Source organism: Lissotriton helveticus, chromosome 10 (genome assembly GCF_964261635.1).
Source record: "Lissotriton helveticus chromosome 10, aLisHel1.1, whole genome shotgun sequence".
Taxonomy (NCBI): Eukaryota; Metazoa; Chordata; class Amphibia; order Caudata; family Salamandridae; genus Lissotriton; species Lissotriton helveticus.
The window spans coordinates 16,387,937-16,412,008 of NC_136071.1; the positions used below are offsets into that span (position 1 = coordinate 16,387,937).

General features: G+C 45.5%; 1 protein-coding gene across 1 annotated transcript in view; it reads left to right on the forward strand.

Annotated features, from left to right (window-relative positions):
• Window positions 1-24,072, forward strand: part of ATP2B3 (ATPase plasma membrane Ca2+ transporting 3) — a 633,319-nt gene that overhangs the window by 425,965 nt on the left and 183,282 nt on the right. The window contains exons 7-8 of the mRNA XM_078664571.1: window positions 1,681-1,806; window positions 23,211-23,252. Of these exons, the coding sequence (XP_078520697.1) occupies window positions 1,681-1,806; window positions 23,211-23,252 (168 nt within the window). The remainder of the gene's footprint in view (window positions 1-1,680; window positions 1,807-23,210; window positions 23,253-24,072) is intronic.

Here is a 24,072-nt window from a genome sequence, read left to right on the forward strand (position 1 = left end):
TGAAGGCACACAGAGGCTCTTGAGGGCACACAGAGGCTCCTGGGGGCACACTGCTCTGCATCACACATGCCTGCTCCTCTCTGCACAAAGGGACTTCTCCTTTGAGCATAGGGGCCTCTATGGGACACAAAGGAGCACAAATTGGACTTTTCCCAGCAAAGAAGTGGTCCTCTGGCCATACAGGGGCTCTTCAGGCACACAAGGACCTCCAGGACGCATGGAGGCCTCTCTGAACATAGGAACGTCTGTCTGCACTCGCGGGCTCCTATGAGGAGCTGACGGCTCCAAGGTGAACACAGGAGCTCATTTGGGTACAACGAGTCTTCTGTGTGCAGGTTGAGGCTCCTGTGGGCATGCATGGGCTTCTCTAGGCACACAAGGCTCCTCTGGGCAGACAGTTGATCATCTGGGCACCCTAAGCTCCTCTGTGCGGCCATGGGCTCCTGTGTGCACACAGAAGCTTATCTGGGCACACAAGGGTTACTCTGGGCACGCGGTCTTTCCTCTGGGCACACAGAGCCTTCTCTGGGCACACAAGAGCTCCTCTGGGCGCACAGGGGCTCCTCTGTACACATAGTCTTCCATGGGCACACAGGGGCACATCGGGCACACAAGCTCTCTTTATGGGACACAGGGCCTCCTTTGGGCACACAGGGGCTCCTCTGTGTACAGGGGCTCTCGCCTGGGCTTACAAGAGTTCATGGGGGCACAGAGAGTCTCCTTAGGCAACAGCGGGCCTCCTGTGGGCACACAGGGGATCCTTTGACCACGCAGTCTCCTCCGGGCATACTAAGCCTCCTCTTGGCACACAGGGGCTCCACTGTGCGGCCAGGGGGTCCTGTGTGCACACAGAAGCTTATCTGAGCACACAGTGTTTCCTCTGGGGACACAGAGCCTTCTCTGGGCACACAAGAGCTCCTCTGGGCACACAGGGGCTCCTCTGTACACATAGAGTCTTCCGTTCGCACACAAGGACTCATACAGGCACCCAGGGGTAACTGCAAGACCTGACCGTCTGCCCCTGCCCTGGGTGATACACCCCTGGCCCATTCTAACACCTCAGCATCTACAGCACACAGGCTTGTCCTGTAATAAGTTTCTGTCCCCCCGGGGCACCGGCAGGGCTCCCAGGCCAGAGCATGTCTTCCTCTTGGGAGCTCCCAATCTTTTCATGGGAATACAGCCTGGTCCTGGGGCCTCAATCCTGGAGTAGCTGTTCTCCGAGAGGTGCAATAAAGTGTGATGCAAACTTTAAGCAAGATACACCAGCCAAGGTGTCCAGTCAAGACTGTCGTGTGAGAGGTGCAGCTTAGAGGTAGACAGCTGTCAGTCAATCAGGGGGCTTATAAAGCGCGCTACTCACCCGTGAGGGTCTCAGGGTGCTGGGGGGGTGGGCAGCTCCGGATCAGTCAAAGAGCGAGATCTTGAGGTCCTTCCTGAACGTGTGCAGGGTCGGGGAGCGTCTGATGTCCACAGGGAGCTCGATGGACCTCAATGGACCCCGATGGTCGCTGAATAGTCAGTAGGGCTATTGCTGGCCTATCCTAGCAGCCTTATGAAGGCCCACTCTGATAAAACTTCCTGTGCTCTCTTCCACCAATTCATCTATGGCCAAAGTTGGCACACTCATCACCTGGACTCCTGAGAGCATGTCCTACCTCTCTGTCTTGTGTTTTCCAGGTACCCACGTCATGGAAGGCTCCGGAAGGATGGTCGTCACGGCCGTGGGGGTGAATTCACAGACCGGCATCATCTTTACTCTTCTTGGGGCTGGAGGAGAGGAGGAAGAGAAGAAGGACAAGAAAGGTATATTGCATCTTAATGTGCGAGGTCTAGGGAAGTTCTAATGCTGAACCTGCTTTCGAAGACGCCAACTCATTGTTGTTCTGCATGGGATGGCCAGCCTCAAAGCTTCAGTATGTGGTACCCTAGCAAGCATGACCCATCATTGCAAAGATGCTCCAACCCATCTCCAGGGCACAAGGAAGGGGGCAAACATGAGTGGATGGATAGGACTGTCCTGCCTCTTTCTTGCACAAGGATACCTGGGCGTCTTGTTGTAAATTTCACAGGAATAGGTTACAAAAATTAATTACAGGTCTGAACTGTGGCATGGATTGTAGTGGGAACAGACTTGTTACCAGTAACACTCTTGGGTAAGTGTCACCAGCAGTCTCAGATGAATCCTCAGAGACGAGGAACATCCTTTACGACGCAACTATTACACCGCACTCCCATTACAACGCGGGGATTACAACGAAAGTCATTACAACGACTTTCACTCGAGGGCGCTGTGGGATAGGGAATAGTTTAATTTTCTATCCAACACCTTCCCTACTATCCACGGGAACTGGAGTTGGAATAGAAAATTAAACTATTCCACTATCCAGCGCCCCCCAACGCAAGTCGTTGTAACAATTTGCGTTGTAATCCCCGCGTTGTAATGGCATGCGGGGTAAAAGCATGCGTTGTACTGACATACAACCCTCAGAGACAGCCTATGGGTGGTGACCGGTTGACTCTTAGTTGTAGAGTAGTTGTACGCTGAGAGGTTGATGCAAGTTACCCACAGCCTTGAGGGCGTCGTCGTGGGCTGCTTAGCACATTCTTCAACACTGTTGAGGGTATTGTCCTTTGCAGGCCAGATGCAATGGATGGTGGAGCCCTTGTTTCAGTTGTTGGCGGCACTTTTAGACATACTTCAGGTGCTTTTCAATAATACTAACTTGGGTGGCTGTTAGTGGAGGTCTTATGGCAATGAATGTTAAGCCCTTGTTTTAAGTTGTTGGTGGCACTCATTTTGGGTGTTTTTCAATAATACTCTCTTGGGTGGTTGTTAGTGGAGGTCTTGTGGCAGTGGATGGTGAAGCCCTCGTTTCAGTTGTTGTCGACAATCTTGGACATACTTTGGGTGCTATTCAATAATACTCCCTGGCGTGGTTGTTAGTGGAGGTCTCACGGCAATGGCCATTGACTGTAAAGAAGACATGGAGGTATTTGTATAACCTTACAACGCATTCTATTACCAGGCATCCCTTTACTACACAATTTTCACAGTGCATACGTTTAATTTACCATGCATCTGCCTTTGCCACGCAGGAAGTATAAATAAGGTAAACAAGGTTGCCACTAGGTAGTTATAGTTAGGTCAGCTGTTCCATAGGAAAAGTGTTTTTTGTGTTGCTAATAACTTTGGCCCTGTTTGATGAATCTTCACAAAACTTTCCACAAAGGAGCTACTTTTTGACTAGTTTGTGCATGGAAAGTTGTGGGGTGATCTGTCAAGCGGGCTCTGAGAATAAAGGGGCTTCCCAAAACGCAAAATCCGTATTCATTTGCCATAGACTTCTTTAGGAAACAGTTTCGGCAAAAATTGCTGAACGTAATGACACCAAATTTGGCAGGAAGCTACATCATGGTCTGATGATGGTGCTTCTTGTGATTTTGTGTAAATCCGTTCAGTCGTTTTTGAGGAAATAAGAATGAAATATAATTGTACATCTGGACAGTTGGGTGTCTAGAGAGTCTCTGGCAGTAGTGCCAATTTAAAAATAGTGTGTTCTGATTGGCCCAAGAAGCTTTATATCGCTCGGCCCATCTCGCTCCTGTAGCAGTCAGACTCCCGCAGGGGTGAGCACTCGGATTGGCTGCCAGCAACTTGAGAAAAATATTGCTGACAGCCATTACAGGACTCAGGGACATAGTCCCCTGTCTTGAAGTTAAAAAATAATAACAATATAAGGGGGGAGGGGAGAGATACCCTGACCCCCTAATCGCCATGAAGGAGATTCAGAGCGACGCTCCCCGGGGGCCCAAAAAAGAAGAAATATTGGCAAAAAGTACTGTGATCCTGTGGATCGGGAAAATAAATGGTGTCAGAGCCACATTCATTAGTTATAGATGCTGGGGAGGCTACACCAGGCCGAAATCATAAAAAATGAGGAAGATAGACTGTGCATCTTCAGCCTCCTACAAGCCTCCAAAGGATATTGGACCCCATACCCCAGGGTAAGTAATTTAGTAGTTCCTTGCCACTATGTAAACTATAAAACAAACTAGCACACTCACTGGATGATATCATTAGTGATGTCATCAATTATGTAATTTCAGATGTCATGAGTGGCGTCATAAAGGATGCCACAGAACATGTCATGAATGATGTCATAAGTGAGTTTATAAGCGAAGCATGGCAGGGCGCACGTTATAGTTAGCACTGCTAACTATAATTGGTGAATTTGTGTGCTGTTTTTTATTAGTTCAAATTATTAATGCTGTCACTGATAAATTCACCCAACTATAACGGTAATTTAACCTTTGAGTTTTTTCACTGAATTTCTATGGTTTAAAAAAAACTGATCTTTTAATCTCACCTAACTATAACATTATTTTAACCTTAAACTTGAACTTTTTCAGTGAGTTTCTAAAGTCCTTTTTACGTAAAGTAATAATTAATTACCATATGTAAATACAACCCCCCACCCAGATACCCACCATACTGTCGTTAGCGGATGCAGGGGAGCCCCAAAGCCCTCGTGGGGCCAGCCCACTTTAAGGTCCCTTGCTCATTGCACCATCAGGATTCAAGCAAGCCGGGACGACGACGGCTGAAATGCCAGAAACCGGTCCCCGGAAGCTTGTTTCCTTCCCAGTGTAAGAATTGGCTTGGTAGTTTGGTTTGCCCTGTTCCCATCATGCACTGGGACAGGAACAGACTAATTTGCATATAGCCAGGTTCTGAACTGGGATGGTGCAGTGAGCTAAAAAACGGTGTTGGATCTAGCCCGGATCTCTTGACTGGGTGAGAGTATTCTGCTTAATTCAGAAACTCTGTCCATCACCACCCCTTGTTGTTAAATATTTTGTCCACCCTAAGCGTGGAAGGGTATACTCAGATGTGAGTCCCTTGCTCATTGCACCATCAGGATTCAAGCAAGCCGGGCCGACGACGGCTGAAATGCCAGAAACTTGTCCCCGGAAGCTTGTTTCCTTCCCAGTGTAAGAATTGGCTTGGTAGTTTGGTTTGCCCTGTTCCCATCATGCACTGGGACAGGAACAGACTAATTTGCATATAGCCAGGTTCTGAACTGGGATGGTGCAGTGAGCTAAAAAACGGTGTTGGATCAAGCCCGGATCTCTTGACTGGGTGAGAGTATTCTGCTTAATTCAGAAACTCTGTCCATCACCACCCCTTGTTGTTAAACACTTTATGGATCCAGCAGGAGCCAGAATTCTCCGGCCTGCGGGCAGCAGCTCCTAATGCTGCTCCTTGTGGGCTGGAGTAATATTTTGATCTGTTTCCCTGCCTGCATCACTGCAAGCAGGGAAACAGATCTGAAGTTGGCAGGAGCATTTTTGAAGCTCCCGCCAGCTAAGAGCGGACTTGGTGTTTGCTCCCGCTTGGCGGAGATTTGAAAATGCTCCTGCAAAGCAAGAGCAAACACAGTGTTCCCTGCCCGCTCCAGTGTAGGCAGGAAAACCACTATGCCCCTGGAGTGGGTTCCCCGGAACACAGCATCTGAGCCGATCTCAGGGAATGGGGCTGCCGGGGCCATTAATGGCTCAGAAGGTGGGCCACACAGCATCCCTCCTCTTTTCAGGCTCTGGGAGGGAGGTCCTCAATATCCTGCCCTATTTTATTACATTTAAGCCCTGGTGGTGGGCTCCCCGGGGCTTCTTGATGTTTTGGAGAGGGATGCTACATACCCCCCTCCCCATAGAAAGTAACATCAGGAGGTGGGCTCCCTGGAGACTTTAGAGGCACAGGGAGTTGGGCCACAATGCCCCACACCTTTACAAATTCAGTCCCAAGGGTAGGCCCAGCCACAATTTTTTTTTCATCCTGCAAGAGTCTTGCAGGATTGCAAAAGTTTTGCTGAATATGTTTTCTTTTTTGGCCACCAGGGGTCCCTCTTGTTTCCCTCACGTTGCCCACGGGGTCAGGGTATCCCTACCCTATACCCTTAAACTATTTCTTTATCTTCTTTTCAGAACAGGCGACTATGTCCCAGAGTACTGTAATATCTGCCAGCTACTTATTTCTCATGTTTCTGGCAGCCAATCAGCACTCACTCTCACAGGAGCCAGAATCCCATGGGAGCAAAATGGCAAACGGGAAATAAAGCTCCCTGGGTTAATAAGAATACTCTATTTTTAAATTGATGCTCCTGTGAGAGTCTCTCGAGACACTCGACGACCCAACTGTCAAAATATAAAATAATTTCTTACCCTACATGTCTCCAAAACTACTCTGGATTTACACCAAATCACAAAAAGCACCGATGACCAAGATCTAACGTTCTGCCAAATTTGGTGTAATTCCTTTCAGAGTTTTTCTGTGGTCTGTTTTAAAGAAGTCTATGGCAAATGCATGGGGATTGTGCATTTTGAAACCCCCTGTTTTTCTTGGCCTGCACTTAACAAATCACCCCGAAACTTTCCGGAAGGACCAGAGGTGGATGAACTTTTATTTGGAAAGCTTTATGATGTTTTGTTCAACTGGGTCAAAGTTCATAGCAAACCAAAAAATGCTCTTGCTATGCAAAAGCAGACCTACCTATAACCACCTAGGGGTGACCGCCACTAGGTAATATCAATACATAGACATATACACGCACACATACCCACATACTTACCTTACAGAGACTTACCATGCATGGTAAAGGCGTTGTGTGGTTATAACCGTGATGTAAAAGATGTTTCCCAAGTGGGTTAATAGTTTCAGTTGTTTGCTGTTTACAAACTAAGGTTGTTTGAAGGACTTAGACCAACAAGTTGTAGTATTGATTTACCACCATCACGGGGAACGCAGTAGGGTCATAAACTGCTGGCAGGCACACCGACCACTCCTCTCTGGTGTCCGAGAGCAATGGGACCAGTAGGAATCCACTGGCAGGAAATAGAGAAAAAGAAGAGAAACAGAAGTAAACATACAATTGAATGTGGGTGATATCACTTTCCAGGGCTTTGATATATCTATCCAAGGACTCTGATATATCAACCCTGGGCTCTGAGATATCTACCTGAGTGTTCTGATATATTGATCCGAGGGCTCTGATATATTGATCCGAGGGCTCTGATACATCTATCTGAGGACTCTAATATATCTATCTGAGGACTCTGATATACGTATCCGATGACTCTGATATGTTGATCCGAGGGCTCTGATATATCTATCTAGTAGGTGCATTAGGGAACTCTGACAAATCGACCAGAGGACTCTGATATATCGAAGGGCTCTGATATATCTACCAGAGGGCTTTGATATATCTATCCATGGGCTCCGATATATCTATCCAAGGACTCTGATATATCTATCTGAGGGGGGCTCTGCTAAATCTAAGGGCTCTGTTATATCTGTATGAGGGCTCTGATACATCAACCCTGGGCTCTGAGATATCTATCCCAGGGCTCCAATATATGTATCAGGAGACTCTGATGTATCTAGCAGAGGGCTCGAACATGTCTATCCATGGGCTCTGGTATTTCTATCCATCTCAGAGCTTTGATATGTCTCCCTTGGGCTCTGATTTATCTGTCCCGGTCTCTGGTAGGTGCCTCAGGGAACTCTGACATGTTTACTAGAGGACTCTGATGTATCTAAGGGCTCTGTTATATCTGTATGAGGGCTCTGATACATCTACCCTGGGCTCTGATATATCTAGGGGCTCTGATATATCTAGGGGCTCTGTTATATCTGTATAAGGGCTCCGATACATCAATTCTGGGCTGTGATATATCTATCTGAGAGTTCTGATATCTCTGCCTCAGAGAGGAGCTATGGATACCTTTGGCTCTGTTATATCTATGCAGGGCTCTGAAATATCTTACCTTGGACTCACATATATTTATCTACATACTCTGACATATCTATCCGATGACTCTGATATATTGAACCAAGGGCTCTGATATATTGAACCAAGGGCTCTGATATATGTACCTGAGGGTTCAGATATATCTATCTGAGGGCTCTAATATACTTGTCCGAGGACTCTGATACATGCATCTGATATATCGATCAAATGGCTCTGATACATCTATCTGAGGGCTCTGATATATTTACCTGAGGGTTCTGATATACTGATCCTAGGGCTCTGATATATCTACCTGAGGGTTCTGATATATTGATCCGAGGGCTCTGATATACGTATCCAATGACTCTGATATATTGATCCGAGGGCTCTGATATATCGATCCAAGGACTCTGATTTATCTATCTGAGGGCGCTGATATACGTATCCGATGACTCTGAAATATCGATCTGAGGGCACTGATATATCCACCTAAGGGTTCTGATATATTGATCCGAGGGCTCTGATATATGTATCAGGAGACTCTGATATATCTACCAGAGGGCTCTAACATATCTATCCCTGGGCTCTGGTATACTTATCTTTCTCAGAGCTTTGATATGTCTCCATTGGGCTCTGATATATCTATCCAGGTCTCTAGTAGGTGCATCAGGGTACACTGACATATCTACCTGATGACTCTGATATATCTAGGGGCTCTGTTATATCTGTATAAGGGCTCCGATACATCAATTCTGGGCTGTGATATATCTATCTGAGAGTTCTGATATCTCTGCCTCAGAAAGGAGCTATGTATACCTTTGGCTCTGTTATATCTATGCAGGGCTCTGATACATCTAACCTTGGACTCTGACATATTTATCTGCAAACGCAGATACATCTATCTGAGGGCTCTGATATATCGATCCAAGGGGATCTGATATAATGAACCGAGGGCTCTGATATATGTACCTGAGGGTTCTGATATATTGATCCTAGGGCTCTGATATATCAATCCAAGGGCTCTGATGCATCTATCTGAGGACTCTGATAGATCTATCTGAGGGCTCTGATATACATATCCGATGACTCTGATATATCGATCCGAGGGCTCTGATATATCGATCCAAGGACTCTGAAATATCGATCCGGGGGGCTCTGAAATATCTACCTGAGGGTTCTGATATATTGATCCTAGGGCTCTGATATATCAATCCAAGGGCTCTGATGCATCTATCTGAGGACTCTGATATATCTATCTGAGGGTTCTGATATACGTATCCGATGACTCTGATATATCGATCCGAGGGCTCTAATATATCTATCTCAGGGCTCTGATATATCTACCTGAGGGCTCTGATATACGTATCCAATGACTCTGATATATTGATCCAAGGGCTTTGATACATCTATCTGAGGACTCAGATATATCTATCTGAGGGCTCTGATATATGTATCTGATATAGCAATCCTGTGGCTTTGATATATCGATCCAAGGGCTCTGATAAATCTACCTGAGGGTTATGATATATTGAGCCGAAGGCTCTGATATATCTATCAGAGGGCTCTGATATATCTATCTCTGGGCTCCGATATACGTATCCGATGACTCTGATATATTGATCCGAGGGCTCTGATATATTGATCCAAGGGCTCTGATAGATCTATCTGAGGGCTCTGATATACGTATCCGATGACTCTGATATATCGATCCAAGGGCTCTGAAATATCGATCCGGGGGGCTCTGAAATATCTACCTGAGGGTTCTGATATATTGATCCTAGGGCTCTGATATATCGATCCAAGGGCTCTGATATATCTATCTCAGGGCTCTGATATATCTACCTGAGGGTTCTGATATACGTATCCGATGACTCTGATATATCGATCTGAGGACTCTGATATATCGATCCAAGGGTTCTCATATATCTATCTGAGGGCTCTGATATATGTATCTGACTGCTCTGATATATCGATCCGATGGCTCTGAATTATCGATCCGGGGGCTCTGAAATATCTACCTGAGGGTTCTGATATATCGATCCAAGGGTTCTGATATATCTATCTGAGGGCTCTGATATATCTATCTGAGGGCTCTGATATACTTATCGGATGACTCGGATATATCGATCCGATGGCTCTGATATATCGATCCAAGGGCTCTGATATATCTATCTGAGGGCTCTGATATACTTATCGGATGACTCGGATATATCGATCCGATGGCTCTGATATATCGATCCAAGGGTTCTGATATATCTATCTGAGCGCTCTGATATATGTATCTGACTGTTCTGATATATCGATCCGATGGCTCTGATATATCGATCCAAGGGCTCTGATATATCTATCTGAGGGCTCTGATATACTTATTGGATGACTCTGATATATCAATCGGAGGACTCTGATATATCGATCTAAGGGTTCTGATATATCTATCTGAGGGCTCTGATATATGTATCTGACTGCTCTGATATATCGATCCGATGGCTCTGAATTATCGATCCGGGGGGCTCTGAAATATCTACCTGAGGGTTCTGCTATATATTGATCCGGGGGCTCTGATATATGTATCCGATGACTCTGATATATCGATCTGAGGACTCTGATATATCGATCCAAGATTTCTGATATATGTATCTGAGGGCTTTGATATACCTACATGAGGGCTCTGATATGCCTACATGAGGGCTCTGATATGCCTACACGAGGGCTCTGATATGCCTACACGAGGGCTCTGATATGCCTACACGAGGGCTACGATGAACTATATGAGTGCTTCAATATATCTACCCTGTACTCTGATATATTGATCCAAGGCTCTGACATAGCTGAGGGTTCTTATATATCTATCTCAGTGCTCTGATACGTCTATCCCAGGGCTCCAATATATGTATCAGGAGACTCTGATATATCTACTAAAGGGCTCTAACATATCTATCCCTGGGCTCTGGTATATTTATCCATCTCAGAGCTTTGATATGTCTCCATTGGGCTCTGATAGATCTATCCAGGTGTCTAGTAGGTGCATTAGGGAACTCTGACAAATCGACCAGAGGACTCTGATATATCGAAGGGCTCTGATATATCTATCCAATGACTCTGATATATCTATCTGAGGGGGGCTCTGCTAAATCTAAGGGCTCTGTTATATCTGTATGAGGGCTCTGATACATCAACCCTGGGCTCTGAGATATCTACCTGAGTGTTCTGATATATTGATCCGAGGGCTCTGATATATTGATCCGAGGGCTCTGATACATCTATCTGAGGACTCTAATATATCAATCTGAGTACTCTGATATACGTATCCGATGACTCTGATATATTGATCCGAGGGCTCTGATATATCGATCCAAGGGCTCTGATATATCTATCTAGTAGGTGCATTAGGGAACTCTGACAAATCGACCAGAGGACTCTGATATATCGAAGGGCTCTGATATATCTACCAGAGGGCTTTGATATATCTATCCAAGGGCTCCGATATATCTATCCAAGGACTCTGATATATCTATCTGAGGGGGGCTCTGCTAAATCTAAGGGCTCTGTTATATCTGTATGAGGGCTCTGATACATCAACCCTGGGCTCTGAGATATCTACCTGTGTGTTCTGATATATTGATCCGAGGGCTCTGATATATTGATCCGAGGGCTCTGATGCATCTATCTGAGGACTCTAATATATCTATCTGAGGACTCTGATATACGTATCCGATGACTCTGATATATTGATACGAGGGCTCTGATATATCAATTCAAGGACTCTGATATATCTATCTAGTAGGTGCATTAGGGAACTCTGACAAATTGACCAGAGGACTCTGATATATCGAAGGGCTCTGATATATCTACCAGAGGGCTTTGATATATCTATCCATGGGCTCCGATATATCTATCTGAGGGGGGCTCTGCTAAATCTAAGGGCTCTGTTATATCTGTATGAGGGCTCTGATACATCAACCCTGGGCTCTGAGATATCTACCTGAGTGTTCTGATATATTGATCCGAGGGCTCTGATACATCTATCTGAGGACTCTAATATATCTATCTGAGGACTCTGATATACGTATCCGATGACTCTGATATATTGATCAGAGGGCTCTGATATATCGATCCAAGGGATCTGATATATCTATCTAGTAGGTGCATTAGGGAACTCTGACAAATCGACCAGAGGACTCTGATATATCGAAGGGCTCTGATATATCTACCAGAGGGCTTTATCCAAGGGCTCCGATATATCTATCTGAGGGGGGCTCTGCTAAATCTAAGGGCTCTGTTATATCTGTATGAGGGCTCTGATACATCAACCCTGGGCTCTGAGATATCTATCCCAGGGCTCCAATATATGTATCAGGAGACTCTGATGTATCTAGCAGAGGGCTCGAACATGTCTATCCATGGGCTCTGGTATTTCTATCCATCTCAGAGCTTTGATATGTCTCCCTTGGGCTCTGATTTATCTGTCCCGGTCTCTGGTAGGTGCCTCAGGGAACTCTGACATGTTTACTAGAGGACTCTGATATATCGTAGGGCTCTGATATATCTACCAGAGGGCTTTATCCAAGGGCTCCGATATATCTATCTGAGGGGGGCTCTGCTAAATCTAAGGGCTCTGTTATATCTGTATGAGGGCTCTGATACATCAACCCTGGGCTCTGAGATATCTACCTGAGTGTTCTGATATAGTGATCCGAGGGCTCTGATATATTGATCCGAGGGCTCTGATACATCTATCTGAGGACTCTAATATATCTATCTGAGGACTGATATACGTATCCGATGACTCTGATATGTTGATCCGAGGGCTCTGATATATCGATCCAAGGGTTCTGATATATCGATCCAAGGGCTCTGATACATCTATCTGAGGACTCTAATATATATATCTGAGGACTCTGATATACGTATCCGATGACACTGATATATTGATCCGAGGGCGCTGATATATCGATCCAAGGGCTCTGATATATCTATCTAGTGGGTGCATTAGGGAACTCTGACAAATTGACCAGAGGACTCTGATATATCGAAGGGCTCTGATATATCTACCAGAGGGCTTTGATATATCTATCCAAGGGCTCCGATATATCTATCTGAGGGGGGCTCTGCTAAATCTAAGGGCTCTGTTATATCTGTATGAGGGCTCTGATACATCAACCCTGGGCTCTGAGATATCTATCCCAGGGCTCCAATATATGTATCAGCAGACTCTGATGTATCTACCAGAGGGCTCGAACATGTCTATCCATGGGCTCTGGTATTTCTATCCATCTCAGAGCTTTGATATGTCTCCCTTGGGCTCTGATTTATCTGTTCCGGTCTCTGGTAGGTGCCTCAGGGAACTCTGACATGTTTACTAGAGGACTCTGATGTATCTAAGGGCTCTGTTATATCTGTATGAGGGCTCTGATACATCTGCCCTGGGCTCTGATATATCTATCTGAGAGTTCTGATATCTCTGCCTCAGAGAGGAGCTATGGATACCTTTGGCTCTGTTATATCTATGCAGGGCTCTGAAATATCTTACCTTGGACTCACATATATTTATCTACATACTCTGACATATCTATCTGATGGCTCTGATATATCGATCCAAGGGCTCTGATATATTGAACCAAGGGCTCTGATATATTGAACCAAGGGCTCTGATATATTGAACCAAGGGCTCTGATATATGTACCTGAGGGTTCAGATATATCTATCTGAGGGCTCTAATATACTTGTCCGAGGACTCTGATATATGCATCTGATATATCGATCAAATGGCTCTGATACATCTATCTGAGGGCTCTGATATATTTACCTGAGGGTTCTGATATACTGATCCTAGGGCTCTGATATATCTACCTGAGGGTTCTGATATATTGATCCGAGGGCTCTGATATATCGTTCCAAGGGCTCTGATACATCTATCTGAGGACTCTGATATATCTATCTGAGGGTTCTGATATACGTATCCGATGACTCTGATATATCGATCCGAGGGCTCTAATATATCTATCTCAGGGCTCTGATATATCTACCTGAGGGCTCTGATATACGTATCCAATGACTCTGATATATTGATCCGAGGGCTCTGATATATCGATCCAAGGACTCTGATTTATCTATCTGAGGGCTCTGATATACGTATCCGATGACTCTGAAATATCGATCTGAGGGCACTGATATATCCACCTAAGGGTTCTGATATATTGATCCGAGGGCTCTGATATATGTATCAGGAGACTCTGATATATCTACCAGAGGGCTCTAACATATCTATCCCTGGGCTCTGGTATACTTATCTTTCTCAGAGCTTTGATATGTCTCCATTGGGCTCTGATATATCTATCCAGGTCTCTAGTAGGTGCATCAGGGTACACTGACATATCTACCTGATGACTCTGATATATCTAGGGGCTCTGTTATATCTGTATAAGGGCTCCGATACATCAATTCTGGGCTGTGATATATCTATCTGAGAGTTCTGATATCTCTGCCTCAGAAAGGAGCTATGTATACCTTTGGCTCTGTTATATCTATGCAGGGCCCTGATACATCTAACCTTGGACTCTGACATATTTATCTGCAAACGCAGATACATCTATCTGAGGGCTCTGATATATCGATCCAAGGGGATCTGATATAATGAACCGAGGGCTCTGATATATGTACCTGAGGGTTCAGATATATCTATCTGAGGGCTCTGATATACTTATCCGAGGACTCTGATACATTGATCCGAGGGCTCTGATATATCTATCTGAGGGCTCTGATATATGTATCTGATATATTGATCAGATGGCTTTGATATATCGATCCAAGGGCTCTGATATATCTACCTGAGGGTTCTGATTTATTGATTAGAGGGCTCTGATATATCGATCCAAGAGCTCTGATATATCTACCTGAGGGTTCTGATATATTGATCCGAGGGCTCTGATATATCGATCCTAGGGCTCTGATATATCTACCTGAGGGTTCTGATATATTGATCCAAGGGCTCTGATATATCGATCCAAGGGCTCTGATAAATCTACCTGAGGGTTATGATATATTGAGCCGAGGGCTCTGATATATCTATCTGAGGGCTCTGATATATCTATCTCTGGGCTCCGATATACGTATCCGATGACTCTGATATATTGAGCCGAGGGCTCTGATATATCTACCTCAGGCCTCTGATATATCTACCTCAGGGCTCTGATATACATATCCGATGACTCTGATATATTGATCCGAGGGCTCTGATATATCGATCCAAGGGCTCTGATATATCTACCTCAGGGATCTGATATACATATCCGATGACTCTGATATATTGATCCGAGGGCTCTGATATATCGATCCAAGGGCTCTGATATATCTATCTCTGGGCTCCGATATACGTATCCGATGACTCGGATATATTGATCCGAGGGCTCTTATATATCGATCCAAGGGATCTGATAGATCTATCTGAGGGCTCTGATATACGTATCCGATGACTCTGATATATCGATCTGAGGGCTCTGATATATCGATCCAAGGACTCTGAAATATTGATCCGGGGGGCTCTGAAATATCTACCTGAGGGTTCTGATATATTGATCCCAGGGCTCTGATATATCAATCCAAGGGCTCTGATGCATCTATCTGAGGACTCTGATATATCTATCTGAGGGTTCTGATATACGTATCCGATGACTCTGATATATCGATCCGAGGGCTCTAATATATCTATCTCAGGGCTCTAATATATCTATCTCAGGGCTCTGATATACGTATCCAATGACTCTGATATATTGATCCAAGGGCTTTGATACATCTATCTGAGGACTCAGATATATCTATCTGAGGGCTCTGATATATGTATCTGATATAGCAATCCGGTGGCTTTGATATATCGATCCAAGGGCTCTGATAAATCTACCTGAGGATTATGATATATTGAGCCGAAGGCTCTGATATATCTATCTGAGGGCTCTGATATATCTATCTCTGGGCTCCGATATACGTATCCAATGACTCTGATATATTGATCCAAGGGCTCTGATATATCGATCCAAGGACTCTGATAGATCTATCTGAGGGCTCTGATATACGTATCCGATGACTCTGATATATCGATCCAAGGGCTCTGAAATATCGATACGGGGGGCTCTGAAATATCTACCTGAGGGTTCTGATATATTGATCCTAGGGCTCTGATATATCGATCCAAGGGCTCTGATATATCTATCTCAGGGCTCTGATATATCTACCTGAGGGTTCTGATATACGTATCCGATGACTCTGATATATCGATCTGAGGACTCCGATATATCGATCCAAGGGTTCTGATATATCTATCTGAGGGCTCTGATATATGTATCTGACTGCTCTGATATATCGATCCGATGGCTCTGAATTATCGATCCTGGGGCTCTGAAATATCTACCTGAGGGTTCTGATATATTGATCCAAGGGCTCTGATATATTGATCCGAGGACTCTGATATATCTACCTGAGGGCTCTGATATACGCATCCTATGACTCTGATATATCGATCTGAGGACTCTGATATATCAATCCAAGGGTTCTGATATATCTATCTGAGGGCTCTGATATATCTATCTGAGGGCTCTGACATACTTATCGGATGACTCGGATATATCGATCCGATGGCTCTGATATATCGATCCAAGGGCTCTGATATATCTATCTGAGGGCTCTGATATACTTATCGGATGACTCGGATATATCGATCCGATGGCTCTGATATATCGATCCAAGGGTTCTGATATATCTATCTGAGGGCTCCGATATATGTATCTGACTGCTCTGATATATCGATCCGATGGCTCTGAATTATCGATCCGGGGGCTCTGAAATATCTACCTGAGGGTTCTGATATATTGATCCAAGGGCTCTGATATATTGATCCGAGGACACTGATATATCTACCTGAGGGCTCTGATATACGTATCCGATGACTCTGATATATCGATCTGAGGACTCTGATATATCGATCCAAGGGTTCTGATATATCTATCTGAGGGCTCTGATATATCTATCTGAGGGCTCTGATATACTTATCGGATGACTCGGATATATCGATCCAATGGCTCTGATATATCGATCCAAGGGCTCTGATATATCTATCTGAGGGCTCTGATATACTTATCGGATGACTCGGATATATCGATCCGATGGCTCTGATATATCGATCCAAGGGTTCTGATATATCTATCTGAGCGCTCTGATATATGTATCTGACTGCTCTGATATATCGATCCGATGGCTCTGATATATCGATCCAAGGGCTCTGATATATCTATCTGAGGGCTCTGATATACTTATTGGATGACTCTGATATATCAATCGGAAGACTCTGATATATCGATCTAAGGGTTCTGATATATCTATCTGAGGGCTCTGATATAAGTATCTGACTGCTCTGATATATCGATCCGATGGCTCTGAATTATCGATCCGGGGGGCTCTGAAATATCTACCTGAGGGTTCTGCTATATATTGATCCGAGGGCTCTGATATATCGATCCGAGGGCTCTGATATATCTACCTGAGGGCTCTGATATACGTATCCGATGACTCTGATATATCGATCTGAGGACTCTGATATATCGATCCAAGGGTTCTGATATATCTATCTGAGGGCTCTGATATATGTATCTTACTGCTCTGATATATCGATCCGATGGCTCTGATATATCAATGCAAGGGCTCTGATATATCTATCTGAGGGCTCTGATATATGTATCTGATATAGCAATCCGGTGGCTTTGATATATCGATCCAAGGGCTCTGATAAATCTACCTGAGGATTATGATATATTGAGCCGAAGGCTCTGATATATCTATCTGAGGGCTCTGATATATCTATCTCTGGGCTCCAATATACGTATCCGATGACTCTGATATATTGATCCAAGGGCTCTGATATATCGATCCAAGGGCTCTGAAATATCGATACGGGGGCTCTGAAATATCTACCTGAGGGTTCTGATATATTGATCCTAGGGCTCTGATATATCGATCCAAGGGCTCTGATATATCTATCTCAGGGCTCTGATATATCTACCTGAGGGTTCTGATATACGTATCCGATGACTCTGATATATCGATCTGAGGACTCCGATATATCGATCCAAGGGTTCTGATATATCTATCTGAGGGCTCTGATATATGTATCTGACTGCTCTGATATATCGATCCGATGGCTCTGAATTATCGATCCTGGGGCTCTGAAATATCTACCTGAGGGTTCTGATATATTGATCCAAGGGCTCTGATATATTGATCCGAGGACTCTGATATATCTACCTGAGGGCTCTGATATACGCATCCTATGACTCTGATATATCGATCTGAGGACTCTGATATATCGATCCAAGGGTTCTGATATATCTATCTGAGGGCTCTGATATATCTATCTGAGGGCTCTGATATACTTATCGGATGACTCGGATATATCGATCCGATGGCTCTGATATATCGATCCAAGGGCTCTGATATATCTATCTGAGGGCTCTGATATACTTATCGGATGACTCGGATATATCGATCCGATGGCTCTGATATATCGATCCAAGGGTTCTGATATATCTATCTGAGGGCTCCGATATATGTATCTGACTGCTCTGATATATCGATCCGATGGCTCTGAATTATCGATCCGGGGGCTCTGAAATATCTACCTGAGGGTTCTGATATATTGATCCAAGGGCTCTGATATATTGTCCGAGGACACTGATATATCTACCTGAGGGCTCTGATATACGTATCCGATGACTCTGATATATCGATCTGAGGACTCTGATATATCGATCCAAGGGTTCTGATATATCTATCTGAGGGCTCTGATATATCTATCTGAGGGCTCTGATATACTTATCGGATGACTCGGATATATCGATCCGATGGCTCTGATATATCGATCCAAGGGCTCTGATATATCTATCTGAGGGCTCTGATATACTTATCGGATGACTCGTATATATTGATCCGATGGCTCTGATATATCGATCCAAGGGTTCTGATATATCTATCTGAGGGCTCCGATATATGTATCTGACTGCTCTGATATATCGATCCGATGGCTCTGAATTATCGATCCGGGGGCTCTGAAATATCTACCTGAGGGTTCTGCTATATATTGATCCGAGGGCTCTGATATATCGATCCGAGGGCTCTGGTATATCTACCTGAGGGCTCTGATATACGTATCCGATGACTCTGATATATCGATCTGAGGACTCTGATATATCGATCCAAGGGTTCTGATATATCTATCTGAGGGCTCTGATATATGTATCTTACTGTTCTGATATATCGATCCGATGGCTCTGATATATCAATGCAAGGGCTCTGATATATCTATCTGAGGGCTCTGATATACTTATCGGATGACTCGGATATATCGATCCGAGGCCTTTGAAATATTGATCCAAGGGCTCTGATATATCTAGCTGAGAGGTCTGATATATCGATTCGAGGGCTCTGACATATCTACCTGAGAGCTCTGATTTATCGATCCGAGGCCTCTGATATATCGATCCGAGGCCTCTGATATATCGATCCGAGGCCTCTGATATATCGATCTGAGGGTTCTGATATATCTCCCCGAGTATTCTGATATATCTGTTTGGGGCTGTGATATATCTCCCTGAGGGCTCTGATATCTCTGTTTGGGGCTGTGATGTATCTGACTGACAGCTCTAACACATCTGTCTGGGGGGCTCTGAGTTATCTCCAGTGTTTCCACTGCCTCAGACCTGTTGGGCTTCCGGGCAGAAGCTTTCTCAAGAGGGTGTCTGTATAGGGGGTGCAAGTAAGAGAACGGTGACAGTTTGGAAACTATCGGTGTGGGGGCCATGACTGCAGCACCTCCTGCAAACTCCCCTCCCTAGGCCCTGAATTGTGTATTGTTGCTGCTCCTGTTTGCGTCTTGATGCACTGAACGACCATCCCACAATTTATTTTAACCATTGTTATTTTTTCTTTTTCTCTTCTATCCTTGTTTTCTCCACTCGCCCTGACTTTCATCTCCCCCTTTGCTTCTCGTCCTGGGGTGCTTTGACCCCACCCAAACCTGCTCCCCTCCTCCCTCCTGCACTAATGCCCCATGCTACCCCCTTCTCTCCATCTTTTCCTAGCTGCCCGAGCTGCCGGCACCGCCCACCCCATCACTGCTGCTAATGCATTCCTAAACTCCAGCTTCACCTATGGTATGTCTGCCTCAGGGGTCCGCCTGACCCCGCCTGACCCCGCCTGACCTTCATCTGTGCTCCAGGATCTGGGAGCAAAGAAACCTCTCTGCAGTGTGTCCTTTTAGGTCTCTTCAAAGTCAGGATATGACGTGGTGCTTCCGGAAACTCCAAAACAAGTCTGCCAAACCCCAAGGGACCCGCCCCCGCGGCCTGCTGGCCTGTAGGAGCATCAGGACAGTGCTCGACATTCTGATAGGTCACTAGGGCTGGCAGGAGAGACAGCCATAGGCCAGGAAAGACTACAGTTCTGCCCTGTTAGCCAATCAGAGGCGACAAATGCCTACTTCAGATCTCCTGAGTTTCTGATAGGCCAGCTGCCTTACCTACTGGTCAATCAAACGCCTGGCTGAGAAACAATGAAAGTTGGAATAAAGTCTTACTCAGACCCTGGCAGTCGTTTTCTCTTCAAATGTTACTACACACTGTATGAATAAGACAGACACTATCTTTATCTTATATAAGTGAATTTCTAGAAATAGTGTTGAGAAGAAAAATACAAAATAAGCATCTTTCTTTTAAGGGCCTGTTTTAGGGAAAATTATAAAAATCTTTTTAAGGATGAGGCTTTGAGCAACCCTACTAGGTTGTAGTTTTAGTCAAATAATCAATATTGATTGGCGGAAACAGATATGGATAAATCTTTACAGGTTGAGGGTTGGCATTCCTTTTCTAAAGTAAAAAAAAAAGCCCACCCCTTTTGACTGAAGCCACGCCGCTTACAAAAAATTCACAGGTGTCAGCTCCCTAGTTCATTGTAAATTTAAACAAAATGCATGGCACTATACAAACCAACAAGCTTGTGACAATGCACGTGAGTTGTTCTGTGACTGATGACATCAGCAGGGATAGGCGAAGTAAATAAGTGTCTTTCACATCGAAGGCAGCACAGAGCCGTAGGTAGATTGTAGATTGAGGCGTGGGAGTAGCAAGGGGTGGTCTTGATAACTAGTACTTTGAAGGAGTTGCCACCAGCAGTCTTGACTCAAATGCATTTATTTGTAAATAGCTTCCTACCCTCCATCAGTAGAAGACTCTGAATGTTAGAGCACAGGGGAGGCGAGGGAGCCCACAGTGAGCCGGACATGCCCTCTCGCGACAACAGAAACAGCCGACCAACCAAAGTGAAATGTTGTCTGTCAGGATTCCCAGTGCACCCCTGGGAGCATGCCTCACCCTTCCAGGCTTTGCCCAGAGGACATGTGTGAGTGCAGGAACTAACAAGAGAGCCCTATTGTTGAATGTAAATACCTCGAAAGATTCATAGCAATTTATTTAGAAAGTCGAATATTTGATCCGTAAAATGCCACAAAAAATGAAGATAATCGCTGTAGGGGTTAAAAGGTATGAAGAAGATAAAGACATCTTAGGACAGCACTGAGAAAGAGCTCAGTCTTATTTTGTAGGAAATGCACAAAATGTGAAAAAGGATTAATTCTGCTTCCGGCAGTTGCCTGGGATGTAGCCACCCTTCTGGCTGGTCCATGCGTGAATGCAGCTGGGTCGCCGCGTGTAAGTATGTGGAGAAGTGTGGCTCAATGGTTAGAGCGGCAGACCCTGATGCAGAGGTCTGGCCAGGGACCAGGGTTCGATTCCCGCCTCGGCGGGGTCTCTGGCTCAATTTCCACGGACCTGATAATTCTCGCCTCGGTGCCTACTCTAATCATGGGCCCCACGCTGCGACTCTGGGCAATAGCTTGCTTAATCTCCACACCGGCCCCAACAGCGCTGGGATGTGCCCAGGAGTGGGCATTTCACAGGGAAAAGCCAGGTAGGGTTCCACAGCGGTATGCGTATAGCGCCAAGACACTCCTGAGTATAAGTGCGCTTTACAAGTACGAATCATTTCATAAAGTGGGTGGTTGCGTCCACTAAAAAGGGTGCAAACATCAAACTTAAAACGCTTTCTGGAAGAAGAAAATCTTTATCCGCTCTGGTCTCCGTGAAGTCAGATAAGCTGAATGACTACCTTTGCTTAGCCTCAAATATTCCACCTGATCGTCTCCGCTGTAAAAATATCCAAGGTGCATCCGAAGCGGCAAGGTCTCGCCTTCTTGAGGAAGGTTTGGCTGGTTGTTCCAGGTCTCGAGGAGATGTTTGTTTTTTAAGATATTCCAAAATTTCACAGCAAGTTGTTGAAGGAAAGTCCTCAGATCTTTAGGACTGACTCCTTAACCCCCCCCATTCCACTTTTTCAAATTGCCTAGCGGTCCACAAAATTCAGAGATGACCAGTTGTAACAGATCACCTGAAATTCTGACAATGGCTCCCTATGTCTCATGCCCTTCCATAGACAAAGACACAGAAGGGAAGTTAAAGGAGGCGAGTGGGGTTCAGTGACCAGTCCTTGGCCCCATATCGCCCCACAGGACAGCAGACAACTACCATCAGGAGTGCAGTGCTGACGTCAGGCAGAGCAGTGGTCTGGACTTCAGGCTGCAACCACTGCTGAGGTCAAAATACCAGATGTCCATGTCTGGAAAAATGGAAGGAGCAAAGGGAAAAAATTTACATTGAGGTCTATTGTGGGACGATTGCCCAGAGTTGCAGAGTGGGACTCCGTGATTGGAATAGGCACCGAGGCGAGAATTATCAGGTCCGGGGAAATTGAGCCCAAGACCCGCCAAGGCGGGGAATTGAACCCTGGTCCCAGGCTAGACCTCTGCATCAGGGTCTGCCGCTCTAACCATTGAGCCACACTTCTCCACCGAATGAAAACAGCATGCAATCTCATCCTAACAAAGTCTTATTACTGATGGAACAGCCAGGTCTTAAGATGGCGCCTGAAACTGAGAAGATCCTGTTCTTGTCTGAGAGAGAGAGGCACACGCCTGACTCTGCCCCAGCCCTGGGGGTTCATTGGCACTGCGTCAGTAGAGACTGCCCCCCTCACCCTGAGCTGCTGTGGCCCTGTAGTAGTGCTGTGACCGCCATGCCTGCTTCCATCTCTCCCTGCTGCCTTCCCACCCCTCGTGTGTCACTGTGTCCACCCCGGAGGCATGGCCGCCCCACCCCTCGTGTGTCACCGTGTCCACCCCGGAGGCATGGCCGCCCCACCCCTCGTGTGTCACCGTGTCCACCCCGGAGGCATGGCCGCCCCGCCCCTTACATGTGAGCATGTGTTCTGTCGTTCTCTCGTTCTGTCTGTTGTTCATGTCTTGTGTTTGTGCTCCCTCTTTCGTTGTAGGAAAGCAGCAGGAAGGGGCAGTGGAGAATAATCAGATCAAAGGTAAAGTGCCAAGAAACCAGCCGGTGGGTGGGGCGGGCTCCGGCTGAACTTAAGGCTGTGCCTGGGCACCGGTTCACCAGCTTGAGTGCCACAGCCAGGCCAGCACTCAACAGGAAGTCACTTTTGCAATACCTCTTTGATCTACTTCCTGTGGGGTGTCGCCATATTGCCAACAGGAAGTGGGAGAAAGATTCCAAATGGCCGCACCTTGCATGTTGAAAAGTTTGAAGCCCGGTCCTAAGTCTGATTTTATTAATTGTTCATTAAATCATACAATCTGTTGGTCTTTTTGCTGTCTGAAGGTTTTGAGAAACATTTTTGTTAGCTTTCCTTGGGTTTTATTTGCTACAGTATTTTAATGAGGCAGGTGTGTCATGCAGACCTTCAGCCAATCCCCTTGCTCCTCCATCACAGCTGCAGATGTCGTCACAGTCCGGAAGCAGCCTTGCAGAGTCCACAGGCAGTCTGCAGACACACACAGCGTCCACCAGGTGGTGCCCTGGTAACACAGAGAATCCACTGGTTTACAGCCAGAAGCCTTGGACATTCATGCATAGCCCCTGCCTGGCATGAAAGGCAAAAAAGAACAAGCATTTACAATGCAATAGGTATCGTAATGACATTATTTTGAGCTATTGACATTGTAAATTGCAATGCCTTTAAAAAACATTAAAAGGCGTTATTATCTACAATACCAAAAGCAACACCTATTGCATTGCACAGCAGGGTGTCCGTGACGTACCTAACGAATCGGTAGGAAAGAGCGGGAGACAGCGAACTTGCAAGAGATAAGAGCGGGAGATGGGAGAGAAGAAAGAAT